The 24,272-nt window shown below is 47.1% G+C and overlaps 1 protein-coding gene and 1 non-coding gene across 2 annotated transcripts in view; one reads left to right on the forward strand and one right to left on the reverse strand.

The window, feature by feature from the left end:
* Positions 1–24,272, forward strand: part of VWA3A (von Willebrand factor A domain containing 3A) — a 45,400-nt gene that overhangs the window by 7,588 nt on the left and 13,540 nt on the right. Inside the window, exons 5-21 of the mRNA XM_060033068.1 lie at positions 985–1,112; positions 1,209–1,286; positions 3,323–3,377; positions 5,348–5,446; positions 6,823–6,929; positions 9,268–9,393; positions 9,705–9,813; positions 10,025–10,090; positions 12,044–12,169; positions 13,810–13,945; positions 14,055–14,158; positions 15,780–15,860; positions 16,312–16,406; positions 17,867–17,986; positions 22,342–22,416; positions 22,614–22,758; positions 23,198–23,393. Of these exons, the coding sequence (XP_059889051.1) occupies positions 985–1,112; positions 1,209–1,286; positions 3,323–3,377; positions 5,348–5,446; positions 6,823–6,929; positions 9,268–9,393; positions 9,705–9,813; positions 10,025–10,090; positions 12,044–12,169; positions 13,810–13,945; positions 14,055–14,158; positions 15,780–15,860; positions 16,312–16,406; positions 17,867–17,986; positions 22,342–22,416; positions 22,614–22,758; positions 23,198–23,393 (1,846 nt within the window). The remainder of the gene's footprint in view (positions 1–984; positions 1,113–1,208; positions 1,287–3,322; positions 3,378–5,347; positions 5,447–6,822; positions 6,930–9,267; positions 9,394–9,704; positions 9,814–10,024; positions 10,091–12,043; positions 12,170–13,809; positions 13,946–14,054; positions 14,159–15,779; positions 15,861–16,311; positions 16,407–17,866; positions 17,987–22,341; positions 22,417–22,613; positions 22,759–23,197; positions 23,394–24,272) is intronic.
* LOC132439076 (U6 spliceosomal RNA) lies at positions 20,951–21,058 on the reverse strand. Its single transcript, XR_009522305.1, has one exon. It is a non-coding gene; the product is annotated as a U6 spliceosomal RNA (small nuclear RNA).

The raw sequence follows: 24,272 nt of genomic DNA on the forward strand, positions 1-24,272 counted from the left end.
TCTTAGGTCAGCTCTCTCCACCTTCTGGCTCTCAGAATGTATCACCAATGTTGAATGCTTGCTGTGAACGACTTCAGCTCCATCACCAAGGCCACCACCCACATCCTGAGCTTATGTCACTCAGCACAAGCAAGGGGGCTTGTTCATTTCATGGCCAGACTCCTGTGATGGCTCGGAAATTCTTCCTCTAAAACTTTTACCCACTGCTCCTGTTTCTGGCCTCTGGAATGGACAGGGAAACCCATTCCCTCTTCCATCAGTCAACAAATGTTTGTGGAGGATCCCTCAGACTGAGAGGGAGGCAGAACTCGTATACCTGAAAGGATGCAGGGAATGCAAATACAGAAATAAACAAAGACGCCACCATCACTTGTGTTTGACAGAGACTCAAAGGTTGGCAGGGGAGAAGGAAAGCTTTATGGTGAAAAAAGGGGAAAGCTTCAGGTGTACCCTGAAGGGAGCCAGAGGCGGACTAACTAGAAGCCGGCGTCTCCTGTGACTGATCTGGGGGCATGTTTGGTTTTCTCTGGTTGGTCCTGAGCTGAAAAGGGGATGAAGAGTAGGCAAGCTGGCAGTCACTGCCAGAGCCCTGACTTCCCGGTCCAATTGCCGCAGAGGTTGTGGTCTGGCTCCATGGTCTGGTTGCTACCCGTGTGGGTCGGAGTTGTGCTGTCATACAGGGTCTAGCCACGGTGTGTTTGTGTATTCAGTCTCTCACAAGGCAGGATGTGGCGAGTGGCGCTTGACTCCTCTAGACACATACTGGGGATGAGGTGAGGGATGGGCACGGGTATTTCCGGGCAACTGGCCCAGAGCACTGGCCTCCGCATTTGTCTGTTGCCTCAGCAAGGCGAGTTCTTGAACGGACTGCTCTCGGGTGGGACCGGTCAGGCTGGTACCCCTTAGGGGTCCAGGTGGAGGGAACCTAAAACATCCTCAGCATCACCTTCTCTTTCCACCGGTTTCTGTGACTCTGTCTTGCAGAGGCTGCAGGGCGATGAGACCCAGCTGTCTTCAGCTTGGGAGGATTCAGAAGATTGGCTTTTAACACACAATTTAAAGTCTATGAAACTCACCTTGGCTGACCTGATAAGCCAGGGCACAGCCATGCTGTAAGTCTGAAGCCTTTCCCCTCTCTCCCCAAGCCTGCAAGACACGTCCCTCCCCCTGAGCCCAAGAGACCCTCTCATAAGACTTTTCTTCTTCAGGAAGGAGGGTAGCAATGTCACGAGGAAAATGCACATCTCCACCCAGACCATCCACCAACTGGAATCCAAGCTTTCTGAGTAAGTATGCTTTTCAGCGTCTTCCCAACAACCCAAGAGCTCAAGAAGTACCTGGTTTCAGCAGCCTGAAAATGACTTTGTTCAAACAATAGTGTCTGTGGGACCTTGGGCAGGCTTCTTTCCTCTTCTAGCCCCAATTTCCTGTTTTTGCAAATAAAGAGGTTGGACCATATCAGTTTTTCTCAGCCTTTTAAAATCCATGGTCCCTTTGGATGAACACATAAAACCTCACAGCCTCATCTGATGTGTGATGGTTAAGAGTGACCACTTTTGATGACAGATTGATTGGGTTCATACTTTTACAGATGTATGTCAAAAATATTCAGGCTCTCCACTTCCAAACTAGATTTTTTTTAAAAGCTTCTCTTTGGTTTATTTATTTGGCCACACCAAGAGGCTTATGGGATCCAAGTTCCCCAACCAGGGATCGAACCTGGGCCCTTGGCAGTGAAAGCGAGGGTTCCTGACTACTGGACCGCCAGGGAATTCCCCCAAACCAGATTTTGACGTCACCATCCATCCCCGGTGTAGCAATCAATGGGCCATGATTACTGCTTGCCTGAGGTTTCTTAAAAGGTTAGAATAATAATTAATAGCCAACATTTCTTGATGAGTCAGGAATTCTGCTAAGGGCTGCACACATTATCTTATTTAATCCTCACAACAACACAAAATATAGTGTTACTCTCAAGACCGTTAACCAAAAGTCAATTACTAAATAACCAATTTGCCAAATTTATCAAAACATTTTAACTGGAGCTTCCCTGGTGGCGCAGTGGCTGAGATTCCACCTGCCGATGCAGGGGACACGGGTTCGTGCCCCGGTCCGGGAAGATCCCACATGCCGCGGAGCGGCTGGGTCCGTGAGCCATGGCCGCTGAGCCTGCGCGTCCGGAGCCTGTGCTCCGCAACGGGAGAGGCCACAACAGTGAGAGGCCCGCATACCGCAAAAAAAAAAAAAAAAAAAAAAAATTTTAACTGTAACTTTTATAGCAAGTTTTGTTGGGTTGGAAGGTTAAACAGATTTTAAAGATTTCTGCAATATTTTGGTTGATTGGTTTTAATTGTGAATCCAGCAATTTAAGGAATGTTTCAGGTCTCTTCAGTTATTGGTCATTTGGCAAATTGATTTTCAGAGAATTGGTTTTCAGTAAACGAACTTTTGGCAAATTGACTTGGGTAAAGTCTTATTATCTTCATGTTGGAGCTGATGAAGCTGTGGAGTTTACCACACTTGTCCAAGGTCACACAGTTAGTAAACAGCAGAGCTGGGTCTCAAAGACAAGCTCGTCTCATTACCTGCCCATGCCCTTACCTGCACCCACACTCACGCATGCCTATGACTCTGCCCACTGCCCCATGCCCATGAGTTTATATCCAAAGGCCTTCCCTGCCCTTCTCTGGGCCCCCAAATCCCACCTGCCTCAGTGAAGGCAATTCAGTTAAGTTCACGTGGCTGAGTCCTTAACTTGAGTGCCTGTTACAGGCTGGTCTCCGAACAGCCACTGGAATAGTTTGCAATAAGGGAAACTCAAGAAATTCCCCTGGCCACCTATATTCAAAAACTAAGTTTTTTGTTCATCAATCCACTGAGAAACTGCTGCTGAGTTGCCTCACTTGTGCATTTATGATCATGTCCAGGTGACTAGGAAGTCTCACCTGAGAAGACACAGATTTGAGAAGAGCAAGAATGTTCTTCCACCTTCCTCATAAGAACACCCCCCCATCCTCCATAGACTGGCCCTCCCTCGAAGCCCACCTAGTTCCACCAAACCACAGCCGTTTATAATGAACATTGGATCAGCAAAAGGACCCCCCACACACTTGATCCCTTTCACAATCCCCTCCATCCTTTATCCCAGAAAACAGACCTTCAGTTTTCTCTTTGCTAGATTTTGCCTTATATTCTCCCAATGCCTTAGACACATTAAAAGAAAGAAAGTCCCATCCGCACTTTCCTTCCATGTATGTAAGTGGCTGTTTTGCTCAGTGATGAAGCTGACCTTGGGTGACAAGTCTTCCTGGTGTTTTGACAGAGCTATTGAACTCTATCAACAGAGAATTCAGTGGCTCACAGAAAACAGCAAGAAGGTAATAGATTTCATTCTTTACCTCCTTTCACTCATTCCACCTGTACTTGTTAGAACCCTTTCAGATGCAAGTGCTAGACCTCCAATTTACATTAGCCAAAGCTAAAAAGGGAATTTCTAGACCTACAGAAATGAAAAACTCAAACACAGCTGTATCTGGGGGTTCAAATGATGTCATTCTTTGTCTCTGAGCTCTGCTTTCCCCTGGGTTGGTTTTACTCTCGGGAAGGCTCTCCCCAGTCTTGGGAAGATGGTCACCAGCAGCTCTAAGCTTACATGTCACCAACTAAAGTGACATGTCAAAAAGGATCTCACCTTGCTTTCCCAGTACACCCTCCCAAGTCCTGGGATTGACACTCTCTGGACCAATTTAGACCAATCACCATAACCAGGAGGATGAGATGCACTAACTGATTGGGCCTGGAACTAGTACTCACGCCTGGGGAAAGACAGGGGGTGGGGGAAGTTGGGGGAGACTGGGTGAGCCCCCCCAAACCTCATGGACTGAGAAAAGGGAGACAGATGGCTGCACATGGAAAGGCAGAGTGCTGTTACCAGAAGGGGAAACAGATCCTGGGTGAGAACAGCAGAAATGCCCTGGACCGTTTCACCTCAGACCCCTAATGAGATTTATGGTTAAGGCCGATCATCTGGACATAACTTTTGAAAGTTTGATTAAATGTTTTCCTCAGACCCAAAGAGTAGAAGAATGATCATGGGCAAATTAACCTTTATTTTGTCTTCTTATTTGTTTTAGCCTATATTCTTCCACTGATGCTTTTCTGGGCCACCATTTGCTTTCACCTTAGGCAATCCTCAACTCTTTTCTTAAACCCTGGGACAGGCAAGATGCTGAAATCCATGCTCCCCACCCCCAAGCCCCACCTCTACTACCCAGGCCGATTCCAGGGTGTAGTCTACATCTCAGATCCAGAACCATCTTCAGTTGCTTAGACAGGCCAGCAAAGGCACATCTCCAGCTGTGGCACGCCCCTTCTGGTTGCACGTGGTAACACAGGCAGAGAGAACTGAGAGGGGTGAAATCCTCACCTACTCCACAAACATCCATTCAGGGAATGTTGCTCTCACCTGCCTACCCACATCACACCTGTCCTGGCACTTTTGACAAAGGGGGCAGGGATTGCTGGTCGGGTCCTTCTTCCCCTTACCCCTTTCTGACGGAGTTACCGCGGAGCCAGGAAACAAGCTCCGATTGGATTCCAGGGAAGCAATCACCTGTGAACCAGCTCATGAGTCTTCTGCGCGCTGGGGCACCTGGGGTGATGCACGGTCCATCACAGGGCCCAGTTCCCGACTCTGCTGTCAGCAAGGCCTCACTTCTCTGGGTGTCCGTTTCCGTATCTGCAGAGGATAGAAGCAGGGGTTATTGACCGGTGGCACTCAGGCAGATCTGGCCCTACAACCATGCTTTTCTTGGCCTCCATAGTTTTATTTTTTGAATTAGTTGTCAAGATTTTAAAATCCTGATATTTCACTTTTACGTCTGCTTTCAGTCTTCTCTTGAAAAACTGGGACTATCTGGCCTCACTGGGCTCCAATTCCCTCTTATTTACTTTTCCAGTTATTTCTATGGGATGAGTTTCTAGAATTTCAATGGCTAGGTTTAAGGGGATGCATGTTTGTTTGTTTTAAATTTATTTATTTTATTTTTGGCTGCGTTGGGTCTTTGTTGCTGCGCGTGGGCTTTCTCTAGTTGCGGCGAGCGGGGGCTACTCTTTGTTGCGGTGCATAGGCTTCTCATTGCGGCGACTTCTCTTGTTGCGGAGCACCGGCTCTAGGCGCGCGGGCTTCAGTAGTTGCAGCATTCTTCTATAAAATGGGTCTTCCTTCTGCGGCTTCTTGTTGAGGTTGGGGAGCACTTGAACGTCTGCTACACAGAGCTGCCCAGTAAAAGGTTTGTAGAAGCACAGAGCTGTGCTGGTTGTTTCCGCGCGCCCTCTTTGGTTTTAGGTATTTGGCCTCATCAAGGGGGCCAGAGTCGGTGTTCTCATTGATGTGTCAGCTGTCAGCAGTGGCCCTCAGAAGGAGGAGTTCCAAAGTGACCTCATGGTAAGTCTCTCTGAAGGACCTGGAACTGGCAGCTCCACCCCACCCTCCCCTTGTGAGCTTGCTAATGGGCTTTGTTTATAGCAAGTGCAAAATGGAGTGTTTTGCAAAGAACAGTTCACACTTAATTAGCACCTACAGTTAAAAAAAATATATATGTTGAGTTCTGCAAAACCCAGCCTCAGAGTCTCAGCTGCAGTGTGAGCTTCTAGTATTCACACCACAGCAGTTCCTACTAACCTGATTTTGTCTCAAGAGCCCGGAAAGAGGGCACGCAGGCGGTAATCAGTTGGACTAACTTCAGCACAGCACAGGCTTCCGGCCTGTTCCAGACAAGGAGGTATCCTGCTTGGCCGTAACTCAGAAGCTAAGAACTCTAGGGTCAAATCCCAGGCACCTCCACCACTTCTCGGCTGTGTGACTGTGTTACCTCATCTGTAAAACAGGGGTGATGACAGTCGCCACCTCACAGGGTCACCAGAGGACAAAAGGAGTTCATGCAAATTAAGTGCTCAGTACAGAGTCTGGCATCGAAAAAGCCTCTGTAGTCTCTGTGACGTGTTATGGAGGGTCTGTTCCTAGAGGAACCTCTAGCGCTTTGAATGAGACCTTCGCAGCAACAGCTGGTCCCAGGACCCTTTAGAGGGATCAACGTGGGCCAGTTTCCAGACTTGTCCCTTGTTCCTGGTCTCAGCAGGTGTCAGGGAACAGGTGTCAGTGCAGGCCCCTCTTCCTGACAGGTCCCAGGACCCAGTTTCCAAAGATCCCCCAGCTGGGCTGGTCCAGTCTTAGCCAGGGCAAGGCTCGTGTTGGCAGTGACAGGTGAAGTTTGTAGCTGGCCGGGAAGAAGAGGGATGAGTTATCTTATTGTTGGATACTCACCAGGTTGAGTCTGAGAGCATCCAATGGGTTGGCCCTGCACCTATCGTTCTGTCCCCAACTCACATGCCCGGGACAGAAACCACTGCCCCTGACCTCCGTTCTCCTCCCTGGGTGCCACAGTGAGGTGCTGAGGGTCCAACCACAGCACACGCTGAGGTGGGTGCTCATCCCACTGCACCCGTGACCTAAGTGCGCAGCAGCCGCGGCAGAAGAGCACGTGGTCTGTGGTCAGCGGGAGTGAGGACCCAGCTCCTGGACTGGCCCGCCAAGCCGTGGGCTGGCCACCCAGGCCCCATACCCGCCACGCACAGCCAGGAGCAGGCTGGGGTGGGCAGCAAGCAAATGTCAACATGGGGCTACTAAGCTGGGCCTTAAGCGACCCTGTTTCAGCACGGCTCCCACCCCAGCCCAGAGGGCCCAGCCAAGGCTTGAGAGGTGGGGCCAGGCTCCACGTGGCCCATGGCCCTGGCAGCCAGTGATGTCCTTTTGCCCACCAGAGCCTCATTGATGAGCAGCTGAGCCACAAGGAGAAGCTGTACGTCCTGTCCTTCGGTACCACCACCAGCACCTTGTGGCCCAGCCCGGTGGAAGTCGGCACCTCCAGGTGAGTGACTGCCCAGCCTTAGCCCAGATGTCTACCTGGTCATCTTCCTCCCTAAGTGTTAGTGTCTTTATTGCGTGATTAAAGTGCAAGACCCCCAACAGACAAGTGAGACAATTCACAAAAGCAGAAACACAGGGAGCCAATAACTTTTGGAAAGGTCACCCCACGAGCACCACAAAATGAAAAGATGAGACATCATTTTTACCCAGAAAACTAGCAAGGTAGTTTTATTATTATGAAAATAATACATGCTCATTTTCAAAAGTTGGAACAGAATAAAAGGATAAATAATAGCAGATGAGTCTCCCTCTTACCTAGTTCCCCCTCACCTCCCAATAACAGTTTCTTCTATCTACTTCCACAGGCTTTGCACATACACGCATCCGTGTGCTTATCCTCTCTTATTTAAACATAATCAGGCACACATTACACTGTTTTGCATCTTGGCTTTGCACCTAATCTTGACTATCATTTTCTCTCAGTACACAGAGATCAACCTCATTCTTTTTTTTTTTTTTTTTTTTTTGCGGTACGCGGGCCTCTCACTGTTGTGGCCTCTCCCGTTGCGGAGCACAGGCTCCGGACGTGCAGGCTCAGCGGCCATGGCTCACGGGCCCAGCCGCTCCAAGGCATGTGGGATCTTCCCGGACCGGGGCATGAACCTGTGTCCCCTGCATTGGCAGGCGGACTCTCAACCCGTGTGCCACCAGGGAAGCCCAACCTCATTCTTTTTAATAGCAGCATAGTATTCCACTGTGTAGATATACTGTAATTTATTTAGCTAGTCCTTTGGGAGTTTCTGGTTTGGAGGGTTTTTCGCAGGTGGGGAGAGGGGGAAGGTAAGAATTTCTGCTTACTTATGCCAGTAAATAGCTCTCTCTTTTCCATGAAGGGAATAGCCTTGATCATCCACCATGTGTTGGGCGCCATGCTTGGTACTTCACATGTACTCTCTTACTTAATATTTATAGCCAACACATGGGATAGGATTACTAACCACCCCCCCCCCCCCCCCCCCCCCGTTTTGCAGATGAGGAGACTGGGACTCAGGTTAGGGAACTTTTCCAAAATGGCAGAGTCAGGATTGGATTCCAAAGCCCAGAGCGGATCCCAGGGAAAACCACATGCTTGGGTTTCTGGGACGGAGGTGCCCTTGCCCAGCACTAGCTGTAAAGAGGAGGGCTTCCGGGTAGAGGAGTGCTGGTTCAGGCAGCGCAGGCTTTGAATCCTGGCTCTGACAGTCACTAGGGGATCTTGACAGGTCCTTTAACTCTCTTATTAGCAGAATGAGGCAAGGACAACTGTTTCTCACAGGGCTGTGAAGATGAGTGAAAAATGAGTACTTGGCATGGGGCAGGTACTCAGTGGGTAAGAGTGTCTTTTACTGTGATTTCCACTCTTGTTCAACCCCCGAGCTCTGGAATGTCAGACCTGGAAGACACCTTGAGACCATCTAGCCAAGAGTGCCTCAACTGCAATTATTCCTGGTCTTCCCTTGTGATGTTCGTCCTATCCCTGCCACCTGAACTATTATTTACTCTGTGCTACCTGTACTATTATCGATTTTTTAAAATATCAACGCTATATTTACTTCGATGGCAACTATCAATACCATAACTGAGAAGCCCGTATCACTTGCCATAATTAGAAAGTCGCTATAAACATAAAGAGAATGAAAGCAGACAAAACAATGATATTAAATTCCAGCTTGAAACCTATTGGCTAGAGAGGGCGCCAGGCCTGGGATTTGTTCTCTTTGCTTAAAAGGGAGATTCAAACATTTATAATAATGAAAGACAGACTTACTGGCAACGAGCTGAAGGGTCTTTTTTGCAGGGGGAGATCGGGCTGAAAGAGAAATGGAAAGAGAAGGGCTGTCTCACTAGTGCCACATGAGGCATTTAACCAAGAAAGCTCTGTGTTATGTCATCTTCCCTGTGGCGAGCGGTGTGCATCCCAACCCGTGTGGAATGTAGCCACACGGCCTCGCTGCCTTCTCTTCAAGCCCTCTTAGGGTTAAGGGATTAACTCTGGGCTTCAGGCTGAGGTCTGCCTCCCAGGAGAGTTGAAGGGGAAAGGAGCTTAGCCCCAGACCCCCATGTAGCAGAGTCACTAGAAGCTCAGGCCCTAGAGTCACACCTGGTTTGAAATCTCAGCGTTGCCAGCTGCTTACAGTATCACCTTGGGCAAGTCCTAACTCTGAGACTCAGTTTCCTCATCTATAAAATGGGAATAAAGGTATCCATCTCAAAGAATGACTGTTAGATTTATACCAGCTCGTACCTCTCCTGGGCCTGGCCCCTAGTAAGAGTTATTAGGTTGTTATCCTCTCCCACAGCCTCCAGGAACTCAAGCTCTGGGTAAAGAAACTGCAGCCTGACAGAGGCAGCAATCTGCTGGAAGCCCTGAAGAAAATCTTCGCTCTGAAGGGGCTGAATTCTCTGGTGATCATAATGGGAAGCTGGTAGGTCTCCTTTCCTAAGCGGATAACATGAAGGGGTTGGAGAACAAAACCACTGTTAGAGAAAAGACCATCAAGACTCTTCACGTACGCTTGAGAGAAGGATTGTGTTTCCAGGCCAGTTGTCCACAGGTGCAGGGGCAGGGCAGCCAGGGTGGCCAGGCTTGTGGCCCACTCAGCCCTGCATCTTACACAAGTGACCTGGGACACAGGTGGTTGATTAGATTTGGTAGATGCTCCTTGGGAATTACCATTTTGCTGGGGAATGTCCTCAGGCTGAGGTGTCCCCTTCTCTTCTTCCGTCTTCTCCACAGCCCAGATCAGCCTTCTGAAATCCTGTCCGAGTACATCCAACAGTCCATCATGGGACGGGACCTCATCACCCACATCATCACCTACAAATGCGATGATCAGGTGCCCCCTGTAAGTATCGAGATTCTCCAAGGCTTCCCTTGGATTGGCTATAGTGAGCTGGGCCAGCCTTTGAGGTCCCCAAGCTGCGGACCAGAACACAGCTCTCCTTATACCTAGTTCTCCTGTTGGTAAGCTCAGTTGGGAGGCTCAGACGAGGAGAAAGTCTGTTAAGGTACCGGCATTGCCCTAGTGACGGCTCACCCTGTCACCATCCCCACAGGCTGTTCTGAAGCACCTTGCAGAAGCTCTTGGGGGCTACTACCACTGCTACAGCCCAGAGACAGAGGTAAGCCCTTGGGCCAACACACTGCCCCCTCCTCCCATCCCTGCCTACCTCCAAGGTTGTGCCTGGGGAATCTGGGCCAGACAGGCCATGTGTGTGTGCTTGCTTTCCCCCCTCCCCAACTCAGTGGGTTTACAACGGTAAAATCAGGTTAAAATGAACATGTGGGAAGAACAGAAACAACATGAAGTCACAAGAGATCCTTTTGTCGGTGTGTGTGATGAGTTGATTATACGCCGGTAGAATCCTGAATCCCTATCCAGTTGCCATCAGCGTGGGCCCCAGCCCACCTCTGCTCCCACCAGCGCTCTGAGTCTGAAGCAGTTGCTTCAGTTCTCTCTCCTAGATGGGCCCCACCTACTGCAGGAGACGCACAGCAATCCATTCATTCTGTACCAATCCATCCATTAGTATCCTTGTCCCGGTTAATAATAACATCGCATACTCCGTGTCCACAATGGAGGTGACAGTTAATAGGCTGTGCCTTGCCTGCTAACCTAATCGCCGTGAGCGCATGAATATTTGCATCTCACAAGTGTGTTCAAGTGTCAAAAAGTTGGACATTTCCCATGAGGGAGCCAAGGTCAGGCAACATTTTCCTTGGGCAGAACCCCTTCTTGTTACCTCATTGCCCAGACTTTAGAGGAGTCACAGACTCCAGGGGCTAGGAAAGGACAGTGAGTGAATGAAACTGGCTGGTTTAAGAGATATTTTCTGTTAAAACCTGTGAACCTCTTGGCTTATCTGTTGTTTTTCCACTCTTGGTAGAGGTATGGGTAAAACAAATTTCATTGTCTTCGTTATTATGGGCAAAACAACAGTGCAGAGGTGACAAAAAGTGACAACTGATTCCGATGGGGACACAACAGTGAGCGGTAAGGAGTGCGGTGAACGAAACAGCACTTGCCGCAGCTAAAGAGGCACCTCCGCGCAGCCCCAGCCCGGTGCTCTGTAGGAGCGTGACCACCGGTGTTGCCAGGTCTTCTGATTTTTCAACAAGAGCCAGAAACCTGGATTTTTGTATGTGTGTGATTTCTTTACATTTTAAAAAAATTGCAGTGAAATTCTCGTAACATAAAGTGAACAATCAGGGGACGTTAGTACATTCACAGTGTTGTGCGATCACCACCTTTATCTAGCTCCAAAACATTTCCATCCCCCCGAAAGGAAACTCTGTACCTATTAAAGCAGTGACCCCCTGTTCCCCCTCCCCTGCAGCCCCACGTAACCACCAATCTGCTTTCTGTCTCTAGGGAGTTACCTTTTCTGGCTATTTCCTATAAATGGAATCATACACCTTTCACATCCATCTTCTTTCCCTTAGCATCCTGTTTTCAAGGTTCGTCTATGTTGTAGCCCGTATCAGCACTTTGTTCCTTTTGCGTTGAATCATATTCCATTTTCTGGATATACTACACTTTGTTTATCCATTCATCGGTCAATGGACATTTGAGCTGCTGTGAACTGGTATGATTACTGGTGTGCAAGTTTCTGAGTCCCTGTTTTCGATTACTGTAGGTATAAAGCTAGGAGTAGAAATGCTGGGTCAGGTAGTAATTCTGTTTAATTTCTTGAGGAGCCACCAAACAGTTCTCCACAGCAGCTGCACCATTTTACAATTCCACCCTCATCCCACAGTTCCAATTCCTCCTGCTTCCCCTCCCCGCCTCCTCCTATCATTATTATTATTATTATTGTCATCCTAGAGGGTATAAAGTGTTTCTTCCCATTTTTAAGGCTAGACGGCCCTTCAATTGTTTAAAAACACTGCAAGCCAATACTGTACAAATGGAACCCTGACTTTCGCAGGCTGTGTCCTGCACATGGACCCCGGTTTATAACGTCCGCTTTAAAGAGCCTGCCGCTCCGCCTTAGGGATTCACGTGGCTGCCTGTCCTTTCCCACTGCCGGTAGCCAGGTGACTGCTGGATGACTGATTGCCCTCACCACCCCCAGATCTACAGCAGCCGGGAGGTGGATGAGCTGCTGGCAGAAATCCAGGAGGCCCAGAGCCTCCGGGGCCACGTGCAAGCCCTGCACCAGAGCGCCTCCTGCGAGGAGCGGACCGGCTCGATGCACGAGGTAGGTGGTGAGAGCCCCAAGCTCAGACCTTCCGCGGAGGCACGCAGCTGGCCTTGCTGTGCTCTCCTGTCTCACCTGTCGCGCAAGGGAGCGGCTGCCAGGCCTCCCACGTCCCGAAAATGGAACAAAGCGAGGCCCCGCCCCGCGCTGTCCCAACAGCTGTGAGCTGCCCAGGCCTCCGCTGGAAGGATCCTGGTGGATTTTCTATCCGAAAGATTTATTTCAGAGAAAGGCCAGCAGGCTCCTGCCACCCCTTCCCCCTACCACTGCCCCTCCCTTCCCCCCAGTTTGGAGAATGATGAAAACCTCAACCACACAGGGTAGGCTGTCTTGAAGACGGTCTTCCCACCAGTATCTCATTCAGGGCAAAGGCCCTGCTTGAGGACGCTTAATTAAACACCAACAGAGTAACTCAGAAAGCTTACGGACACAATCACCGGTAAAGCTGCGTACCGAGGAGAACTGGTAATGCGTTTATAGCTTCACAGAATGAATGTATGGATTTGGGGTACCAGACGTTTTGACCTGGCTGGATGTAGTGAAAGAAACACAGCACCTAGACTGGGATTTTGAATTTTAGTTTCAGCTCTTCTACTATTTAAAACAATAACAATAAGTATTAGTATTATAATAGCTTTCATTTGCTGAGTGCTCACTATAAGATGGGCACAGTGCTTAATTCTTTAAATGCCTTATTTTGTCTTTACAACCACAGTCTGCGGTAGGTATGTTATTACCCCCATTTTACAGATGAGAAAACTGAAGTTAAGAGTTTAAATAATTTGCCTGAGATCACAGAGGGAAGCTGATTAGTCTCAATTGAACCCAGGTCTGTTTGATGCCAAAACCTTGCCAGATGTTTCCCCAAATGAAACACATGTACTACTTGTAGTTTGCAAGATGATGATAAGGTGATACATAGATTAATATTCTTTTCAATGTTATGCATTTAAAGCTAGCTCATTATGACAGAAATAGATCTTTCTAAAGTTATTTAAGTACAAAAAAAGGAAGTCAAAAATTAAAATTAACGTTAATTTCAATTAATATTATTATAATTAAAAAGATTTAATGTTATATGTTTGATTTTTTTAAATATTAAGTAAATAACAGTACAGTGGTACTCGTAGCAAAGTTCATGAAGGAGGTGCTCGAATGTCTGGAGTTTGGGAATTGCTGTTCGGTGTTTTCCTCATACGTGAGCTATCTGTGATTTAACCTCTCAGAAGCTCAGGTTTTTGGCTGTAAGTGTGGGCGAGGGCGGGTGGGCTAGATCAGGGCTCCCTAAATGATTCGGTGCAGGAGATACTTTTTAGTTCCCTGGAGCCTTATATTTGAGCCCTTGGCAAGACCACCTGTCATCTTGGAGTCCGAGGTGCTTACCTTAATGGTAAGGGTGGGAAGGCGTGAGGAGGATGGACAAGTGAAAGAGGAAGGGAGTTTCTGGGTACACCTCTCTCTTCTCCTGGAAATTCCAGAAATCTCCTGAGAAGCGGATGGGGATAGTGGGAGGGGAAGGCAGAACTGCCTTTAGTTTACCAGGTAATGTTTTAAGATGCTCCCTTGGATGGGTGGGGGAGACCGTGGACTTTCCAGCTCTAAAAGATGATGATGTAAGGATGATTTTTCATTTCGATTAGATTTCCACAGAGGTTGCAAAGAGGCCACTCACGAGTCTCTTGCCTAAACCCCCAAAACATGAGGATCCCCTCACTATTGAGTTCCCAAACTTGGACAAGACTTCTGCAGAATGGCTAAAGACCAATAGCCTGAAAGGTAAATACCCAAAGAGGGAAGAACCCAGGACTCAGGTGACTAACGGAAAGGAATGAACCCTTTGGGGCTTCATGAGTGGTGCCTCAAACCCCACCATTTATTTTTACAGCCAAGAAGCTAAGCCTTTATCAGGTTCTGGCACCCAATGCATTCTCTCCCGTGGAGGAATTTGTGCCTATTCTCCGGAAGACAGTATCAGCAACTATCCACGAGGTAACTCAGATTCAGAGTTCTGTCCAGTCCTTTGCAGGGGAGCTCCTGCGTGGTACTTCCTTTCTGAAATGTTCAGGAAATAGAAGTCATAAGACAGAGCCCAAGGAGCAAGGGCCTGAGGGCCTGGAGTGGGATGGAGGCGTTCCACCCAGGACTCTAGAACCCTCATCAAATCTACTCTAACTGCTGTTTTTCAAAGATACGAAAATGAAACTTGGGAGACTGGGGTAAGAGGGAGTATCTTGGGCACCACGGTCATCTCCTCCATGGAGGTTTTCCTCCTCCCCATTCAGAACACACTCTCTTTGTGTCCTCGCTATACCTTGTACAGACTTCTACTATCGCTCCTGTAATGCGCTAATGTGTGTATTTGTCACATGTCTAATCCCCACCAAAGTATGAGCCCTTTAAAAGAAAAAGCTCTTCTCCAACCCTCTATCCCCGATATCTAGTACAAATAAGCACTCAGTGAATGGTGGCTGGAAGGAAGGATGGAAAGAAGAATGAAAAGGATGAATGAGCGGATGGATGGAAATGATGAATGAATAGGTAAAAGAATGGATGGATGGTTGGATGGATGTATGGATGGAAAAGTGAACAGATGGAAGGATGGAAGGGAAATTGGAAATGGATGACAGGATAAAATTAAAAAGATGAAAGGATGGGGACTTCCCTGGTGGTCCAGTGGTTAAGACTCTGCACTCCCAATGCAGGGGGCCTGGGTTTGATCCCTGGTCAGGGAACTAGATCCCTCATGCCACAACCAAGATCCCTCACGTAGAAATAAAGGTCGCGTGTGCTGCAACTAAGACCCGGGCACAGCCAAATAAATACATTAAATAAATAAATAAATATTTTAAAAAAAAGACGGAAGAATGAAAGTAAAGATTAAAGGAAGGGTGGAAGGATGGAAAAATGGAAGGACGGTATAATGGTAATGGGCAAATAGAAAGATCAGTGGAGGAACTTCCCTGGTGGTCCAGTGGTTGAGACTCTGCGCTCCCCCTGCAGGGGACATGGGTTCGATCCCTGGTTGGGGAACTAGGATCCCACATGTCGCACCGTGTGGTCAAAAAAAAGAAAAAGAAAAGGAAGGAAAAGAACGATCAGTGGAAAGGCAGAAGAATGAAAGGAAAGAGAGAGTGTGGGCATGTAGAGTTCTGGCAGCCCATGGAGGGATGACTAGATGGAAGGAGTGATAGGTAGAGATATGACAACTTGGTGGAGGATGAAAGAACAAAGTGAACGAATTTGATTTTCAAAGTGTCCGTGAAGGCGCATCTGGGTTCCCAAACCTAAGAACTCATGGCTGGTATGTTTTAAGGTCTCCAACTCTGCTATTACCAAACCTCCAGCCCTATCTTGTAGTAAAGACCCTGATGTTCAGAAGAGCCTCCTGAGAAGGGAGCTGGCTTGCTGTCAGGCACAGTTCATGCAGGGGACTGCATCCCGAAGGCCCTCTGCTGCCAGCGTGGGGAAGAATCCAACCCCAGATGTGCTAAGAGCCCATTTCCCTCTCTTGCATCTCACTTGGAGAGCCCAGTGGCCAATTTACACTTCAAATCCTTCCCCACCTGTGCTTCTGTTCACCTGCTCCCCTCCTGGCCACACCTGAGTGCAGAAGGCAATGGTACAGTTTGAATGGCATGATGGGACAATGAAGAATATTCACGTGGACCTGCCCTTCCTGTATGAGTACCAGGTCAGTGGTGGGTCCCATTAGTCAGAATATGGGGTGCGGGGAGGGAGATGGGTGGAAGTGTGGAGGCACCAAGCCACTGACTGAACTCCCTCTCTTATAAACAGAGACTGTACTCCACCCACAGGCCCCTGTGGGACTTTCTCCACCTCCTCCCCAGGCAGGGACCTGGATCAAAAGCCTCTGATCCAAAAAAAAAAAAAAAAAGCCTCTGATCCTTTGGGTCAACATTTACCTCCTCCCCATCTGAGGCAATGAAATACTTTGACTCTTCCCTTCCTGATCCTGTGGCAGACTCGTCCATGCTTTAACGGAATGTCTGTACTGCCTGGATACCCATGGCCTTGACATACCATTCCCAGAAACCAAGTGGGGTACACCCCCTTCCCCCCAGACCCCTTAATCGGCCATGCTCTGCGCAGTTGCTCACTGTGTGTGGCGCATGAGTTTGCAGAAACAGCTCAGCAGAGCTATGCGGATGTATGAGAGACGGATCGAGTGGCTCTCCTTGGCCAGCAGAAGAATCTGGGGCACCGTCTGTGAAAAAAGGTACCTTCCCCCAGTAGTGTTCTTGTCCTTCATGGGTGTCATGTGTGACACAGCACTCAAGCAACTCATGAATTCCCTGTTGGTAGCATCAGAAGCCAACATTTAGATTAAGGATCAGTAATCACTCAGTAGAACCCCTGGAGGGAAAAGTCACCACCATCATCCCCAACATCAACAAGCATCACTCAATACCAACAATGTCACTCAGGAATCTTTCTGCTAAAAAGCAACAGAAACTAAGTGCAAATTGACTTAAACAAATCAGGGAAGTCTGGTTAAGGTAACTGAAAAATCTAGACTAGATTTGATAGCTGTCTTCAGGCACGGCTTGATCCAGAGGTTCATGCATGTCAGGAATCTCTCTCCATCCCTCAGCTCTGTTTTCGTCTCTGTTCTTTTTGTTTTCAGGCTGGCTTTCCCCTCCAGGTGGCGAGATAGCCGCCCAAAGCTCCCAACTTCCTTCCTTCCAATTTAGCACTCCCAGGGCTGGGGGCAAGGGTCCATCCTTGAGCTATTCACTAGGGCCAAGAGGGTTTGATGTTCTGATTGCCTGGGGTCAAATGTCCACTCTTAAAGCTTGGGCTGGCGTCAGCTCTACTCAACTCAAATGGACTGTTAGAGACAGAGGTATTCCCCCTCCTCGCCCCCCAAAAATCAAGATGCTGCTGTGAGAAGAGGTAATGGATGCTGAGTAGGCAGAAACAATAGGTATCCAAAATATCATTATCGCTTCCATACCTTACTTGATGCCTTACCACCTACCAAGTATTATGCTTTGTAATACTATTCATCTATTATATCATTTACTTCTCAAAGCAACCCTATGAAGTCTCATTATAAGTAGTTTATAGTTAAATATGCCAAGGATCAGAGAGGTATTGCGACTTGCCTAAGGCCACACAGGAAGTGGGACTTGAACCAAGGCCTTCTGACTCTCTATCCAGTGGATTTTCTTTTGCTATCCATAGCTGTCTCAAAATGAGGATGTGGGGGGAGGAGATGGGACTATAAGATTTGAAGTAATAAAAGGAGAAGGCTGAATAGCACTAGAGATCTTAAAACAGAGAGAGAAAATAATGATACATTTCCCCAGAGGCCCCAGTTACGCCTAATTTCCCATCTAACTTGCTTAGCTTGTTTCTGTTTTCCCTTCATAGACCCAAACCTATAATAATATTGAATACTAGTAATTTAAAACAAGGAAATGTACGAAATCATTATATGCAGCCCTGCCCTTAAACCATCTCCACCACGAGGCTTTATACCATGATAGACCCTCCTGGAGAGAAGGTTCTACTGTTGTAAACCCGCCTGTGTTGACTTCAGACCATGGAGATTTGGCCAGCTATGAATTTGGCATGCAGAACTCCCCTGGAAAAAACGTTAAATAGTAAAATGGAACAAAATAAACATTATCTGAGAGGTTCGGTTCTCCTCTTAAAGCTTGTGTTTCTTTTTAGGGTGGTTATACTGCTCGATATCTCTGTGACCAATTCCATGTACATTATTCATATCCAGCACTCCCTGAGACTTCTGCTGGAGGAGCAGCTGTCCAACAAGGACTGCTTCAACATCATCGCGTACGCTCCCGCTTCCTGCTTCCCGCTTCCCGCTTCCCGTGGTGGGGAGGGCGTGTGCACTCGGATGCCATCCCTGGGCTGAGGCTCCTGGCAGGACAACAGATGTATGGGCACCCAGCATCCTAGGAGGGCCGTCAGTTTATCTGATTTGAATGATCTTGTTTGGGGCATTGAATAATTAAATGGTTGCAGGACAGTCCCACTGGGGCGAAGGTGATAAGCGGACCCAAAACACATTGCTTGATCAGCCAGGATAAAGTAACTCAGCCCATTGCCCCATTTGGCTACCAAGCTGATAAACACAAAAGAGAAAAAGAAGGGCCCCCAGGCTTGGCTCCTAGCTCAGTTCTAGCAAGCCACAGTATTTCAAGCATTCAGAATTCCAATTATAAATTTTAATTATACATAGATATATCAATATAATTTTTGTATATAGTTATATGTTGTGTATTATATATAGCTATATAGAATTAAATTATACAGTTATATATAAAACTATATGATTTAATTATATATAAAACTATATATTTAAATTATATATAAGTATATATAGTATAAATTAAAACTATATAACTATTTAAATTATATATTTTATATATAAATTTTAAATATAAATAAACTTAAATTTAAAATGTAAATATTCAATATATAACAAGTGTTTAACTACATATACATTTAAATTATATATGACTATATATAATACTATATATATTTGTTATACTTCTGTCTACATAGTTACTTATATTTTTAATCTATAATTATATATAATTTAAATATATGTATAGTTATATATATACATTTTTTAATTAATTTTATTTTTGGCTGCATTGGGTCTTCGTTGCTGCGTGCGGGCTTTCTTTAGTTGTGGCGTGTGGGCTTTCTCTAGTTGCGGCGAGCAGGGGCTACTCTTCATTGCCATGTGCGGGCTTCTCATTGCAGTGGCTTCTTTTGTTGCGGAGCACAGGCTCTAGGCACGCAGGCTCAGTAGTTGTGGCTCACGGGCTCTAGAGCGCAGGCTCAGTAGTTGTGGCGCACAGGCTTAGTTGCTCCGCAGCACGTGGGATCTTCCCGTGCCCCTGCATTGGCAGGGAGATTCTTAACCACTGCGCCAGGGATATATATTTTTATATATATATTTATTTATTTATATATTTTATAAATATATATGTAAATATATATATTATACATATAAAATATTTATGTATATTTTTATACATATAAAAATATATATATATATTTTTATACAACTTCACATGAAATAGGAAGTGTTCTAAACCTAATAAGTCAGCAGTTTAATATTATATATTAAACTGTACCAGGGTCTAATCTTTCCCTAATAAATTCTACAGAAAAAATGCTTAGAGAAGCATTTTGGACAATATTTTCATTCATTCATCCATCCATCCATTCATTCATTCAACGAACTTTTATTGAAAGCCTGCCATGCACCGTCACTATGCCAGGCATTAGGGATACAGAAGTTAAAACACACAATACCTATCCTCAAGGAATTTATGGCCTAGTAGTAGGAGACAGGTGTGTCAAAATATAAGTGCTATTAAATGTTTTCTGAAGAAATAAGTAAAAGGGAGGATATGGGACTTCGAGGGCTCAAAGGCAGGGTCAGTCTATTCCACCTGGGTAGAGTAAGGTCAGGAAATCTTCACAGAGGAAGTGACCCTTTAGGTGAGTCTTGACAAATGAGTAAGTGTTTGCCTAGCGCATGGGAGTGATGGAGGAAATGGGGAGAAAGGGCGTTCCAGGTGTAGGGAACAGCATAAGCAGAGGCACAGGGGTGTGACGGACGTACTACAGAACCCTGGGAACTGTCAGTGTGAATAGTTCAGTGTGAGTAAGGGGTGAGAGGGAGAGACTGGGCATGACCAGAAAACAAAATAAAACACCAGGGGATGGAGGCTTTATATAGGAGTTTTTATACTCCAGGACGTATAGGTATTGAAGGATTTTAAGCAAGAGTAATAATCTTGAAACGCTCGAGCTACCAGGGGAAGGATGGACTGAAAGGATGCGATACCGGTGGGGAGACCAGTTAGACCACTGCAGGGGTAGAGGGGGCTTGAGCCAAGGCAGTGGGAATGAAAGACGGGGAGGCCTGTGAGGGGTGCGGGGGAGTTAGAATCTACAGAATGCAGTCACTGTTTGGCTATAGGGGATGAGGGAATGGTGAGGAGAGGATGTGCCAGGTGGAGCAGAGCTTGGAAGATAAATGTATAGAGGTTGAGATCCGCAGGAGTCTGGGGATTCTCCTGTTAGGAGCTCTAGCCAAGAAGTACGGGTTTGCGAGCCATCAGCATTTTGGTTGAAGACATGGGAGGGCAAGAATTACACCTGTGGAGACGTGAAGGGGGAGAGATGACAACCAAGGACAGAACTTGGGAAGAACTGCCATTTGGAGTGTGGGCAGAGAGAGGGAACCGCCAAAGAAACAAGAGAGGAACAACTAGAAAGCCAGGAGGAAAACCAGGAGAGAAAGGTGTTTACGCTTTCCCAAGGGAAAAAAAACAGAGTTAGAGCCTGCAGAAGCAAAGAAGGAAGGGGAAGAATGCAGGAATCCACTGAATCTGGCAGTGGCGCTCCCTGATAGGAAAACAATGAGATACAATGTTTCTGCAATTCATTTTGGCAAGTATTTAAAAGATTGATAATACCCAGTGCTGATGATAATCTGGTGAAAAGGGCACTCTTGGAAAGTACTGGTGGAAGTGTAATTTGGTATAGCCCTTGTATTAAATGTTTTTATTCCAGTATAGTTGATTTACAATGTTGTGTTAGTTTCAGGTGTAGAGCAAAGTGATTCAGTTTCGTATATATATATGTATATATATATATTCTTTTTCAGATTCTTTTCTCTTATAGGTTATTACAAAATATTGAGTATAGTTCCCCATGCTAGACAGTAAGTCCTTGTTGATTATCTATTTTATTTATAGTAGTGTGTATCTGTTAATCGCAAACTCCTACTAATTTATTGCGTGTCAACCTTGTGCAGGGACCATGCTAATCTTCTTGGTATCGTTCCAATTTTAGTATATGTGCTGCTGAAGCAAGCACTAAATCTTTTAAGTGTATGTTCTTTGTTCCTTTGATTAAGCCTTTCAGTGCAGAGTTCTAATGGTTGGCAAACCTGGAAAAAAGCAAGAGGAAATTGGTAAAATAATCCTGACAATAGAATTCTATTCTATTGAATAGAATAGACTATGCAACTATGCATATTTTAAAAATATGTATTTATTTTAAATACATTTTAAATACATTAAAAAATATGTATTTGTCTGCGCCGGCTCTTAGTTGCAGCCCGTGGGATCTTTTAGTTGTGGCACGCAGGATCTAGTTCCCTGACCAGGGATTGAACCCGGGCCCCCTGCATTGGGAGCATGGAGTCTTAGCCACTGGACCACCAGGGAAGTCCTACACTTTTTTTTTTTTTAAATCCAAAAGAATATAGGACAAAGAGTTAACAGAAATTGGGGGGAGGGGGATAAAATTGGAGGAATTTTCACTCTTTGTATATTGTTAGAATTTTTATCCAACTGAAATAGAGATATTTCCATGGGAGGGGGAAAGGAGGTCCTTGTTAATATTTATCAGAGAACTGGGGAGGAAGCTTAACTGCAGGGGGTTGAGAAGCAGAAGATGAGGAGGACGTGGTAACACTGTTTTTCTAGGGAGCATGTCTGTGAGGGGGAAGAGGAAAGAGAGAGAAGTAGCTGGTAGACGAAGAAGTTATATTTAAGAGAGGCGATGGGGAAGACGGAAGTAGACGCTGGGCATGTGTGTGGGAGAGAGGTCACTGTGGGACAAGGTCTCAGAAGAGATTGGTGGTGGTGAAGTCAATAGCCCAGGAGGAGGAATCGCTCTTGAACCAGAGAGAGGACATCTTTTCCTTGATAAAGGGGATAAATCCTCTTCTCAAAGATTTAAGTTCTGTCTTATAGGGAAAATGAGCTGATACATATACAAAAGAAAAGCTATAGTGCAGATGGAGAGTGAAAACTGTGTTGTGAGGATGAATCAGAGCTAAAAAGGGAGAAACGACTTCTTCCCTGGGGGTGAGGAAGTTCACACAGAGAAGGGCGTGACCCTTCTTCAGGAGGGAAGTCTGGCCAAACTGGTGCTGACTGTGTCTCCACTGAGGGCACAGCTCTGCTCCCACCATGAATGTGCTGAGACGTGTCATGACCAGCAAGGAGATCTTGTGGCTGGCCCAGGCCAGTGGCATCCTAACATTCTGGGGGTGTAATCAAAATCTTGCCCCCTTAAAATCCTGGGGAGCCCAAAGTGCTGGGGCATGGATTTCCCCCCTAAGAACAAGCCCTCTTTCCTTTTTTTCCAAGGTTTGGAAGCACCATTGAAAGCTGGAGGCCCGAGATGGTTGCCGCGAGCCATAGCAACTTACAAAGTGCCTGGCGGTAGGTGACCTGCTGGGTCTGACGTCAGCCTCCCCTGTGCTATTATTTTCTGGGCCCCCTCCCCCAGAAAGTAGCTCTCTCTAGAATCTTTGCCATCCGAGGGACTCAGGCATAAATCAGGAAACAAGCGCCTTCCATTCCCCGCCCTCCCCTTCAGCATGGCCCTCCCTCTCAGCATGGCCCTCCCCGCCCCCCAGGTGGGTCCTGAGCCTGCAGTGTCAAGGCAGCAGGAACGTCCTCAGCGCCCTGCGGAAGGCTGTGGAAGTGGACTTCAAGGACAAAGACAAACAGCAATCACAGGGCATCTACCTCTTCACCGGGGGCATCCCTGACCAGGACGTGGTGGGTAGGCCAGTCCTGGGCATCCCTTATCCTTCGCGACCCCACATCTTCCGCTAGGACGCCTAGCAACTGGTTTCTCCAGCATGATTTTTCCAGTCTGGACTTTATCGTGCCAAAGAATCACCTGGAGATGTTGTTCAAATGCAGATGTTGTTAGACCTGGTTCCGAAGGGGCCTGAGAGTCTGCATCTCTAACAAGCTTCCACGGGGCGTCGAGGATGCTGGTCTAGGATCTCAGGCCCAGCTCCCCGGCCAGGCCCTATTAAGATAGTAAGAGAAATGGTGACCCAGGCTCTTTCACCTTTCCATCCTCAATGCCACATACTTACTAGACCAGGTACACAGTAGGTCCTCAAGAAAGCAATTAGGCTGAATTGACCCGAGATCAGCGGCTTGGAGAGCCCTCAGCTGTGGGCCCCTCCTCCCTGTCTCCGCACAGGCCATGCTCAGCGCCTACGTGGCCGAGGCCCGTGTGGGCTGTGACTTACAGCTGAACGTGTGTCTCTTCTACGTGGGCGAGTCACAGATGGACACCACGCCCCCTGCCTGCTATGCCAGCCGCAGTGACACGGCCGCCGCCTACCGGGAGTTCACCCGGGCTGCTGGGGGCCGCTTCCACTGGTTTGGAGACACAGGTGCGTAAGGGTTGGCTGAACTCTCCACATCTTTCTTTCCAGACAGTTGTCTCAGTGCCAGTATAGCTCCCTATGCTATAGACATATTCCAGGAAAGCGGTATGTGAAAATCACATTTGCAAATGTAAAATTACTGTTCTGGAGATGGATGGTGGCGATGGCTGCAAGGCAGTGTAAATGTACTTAATGTTGCTGAACTGTACACTTAAAAATGGTTACAGTGGTACATTTTATGTTATGGATATCTTCCCATAATTGTTTTAAAGTGAAAAAGAAAAAAAGTAAAACACTTAAAAATATTTTAGGGCTTCCCTGGTGGTGCAGTGGTTGAGCGTCCACCTGCCGATGCAAGGGACACGGGTTCGTGCCCTGGTCCGGGAGGATCCCACATGCCGCGGAGTGGCTGGGCCCGTGAGCCATGGCCGCTGAGCCTGTGCGTCCGGAGCCTGTGCTCTGCAATGGGAGAGGCCACAACAGTGAGAGGCCCGCATACCAGAAAAAAAAAAAAAATTATATATATATATTTTAGAATGTCGGGGCTGGAAGGGGCCCTAAAGGTCCCTTAGTTTAGCGTTTCTCAAAAGGTGATATGTTCGGAGCAGGTGGTTGGCAAGATAGTTGTACATGGAACACAAAGCAACAATTTTTGGCCATAGCTGTAGGAGATCAGAATATGCCACCTCAATATGTGCCACTTTGGCATAAGGATTATTTTGAGCTGAAGACAATTAAGGAACAGCAGATGCCACAAAACCTCTCTGCTCCCCCTTCCCCCATTTGCCTAAAAGCAGGACATAAATTTCTATGTCCTGCTTCTGTGCCAGGAGGAGAAGGGTGAATCTTAGACTCTTAAGCTCTGGTTGGCAGCTCTGGGCTCTC

The sequence above is a fragment of the Delphinus delphis genome, chromosome 15 (genome assembly GCF_949987515.2).
Source record: "Delphinus delphis chromosome 15, mDelDel1.2, whole genome shotgun sequence".
Classification (NCBI taxonomy): domain Eukaryota; kingdom Metazoa; phylum Chordata; class Mammalia; order Artiodactyla; family Delphinidae; genus Delphinus; species Delphinus delphis.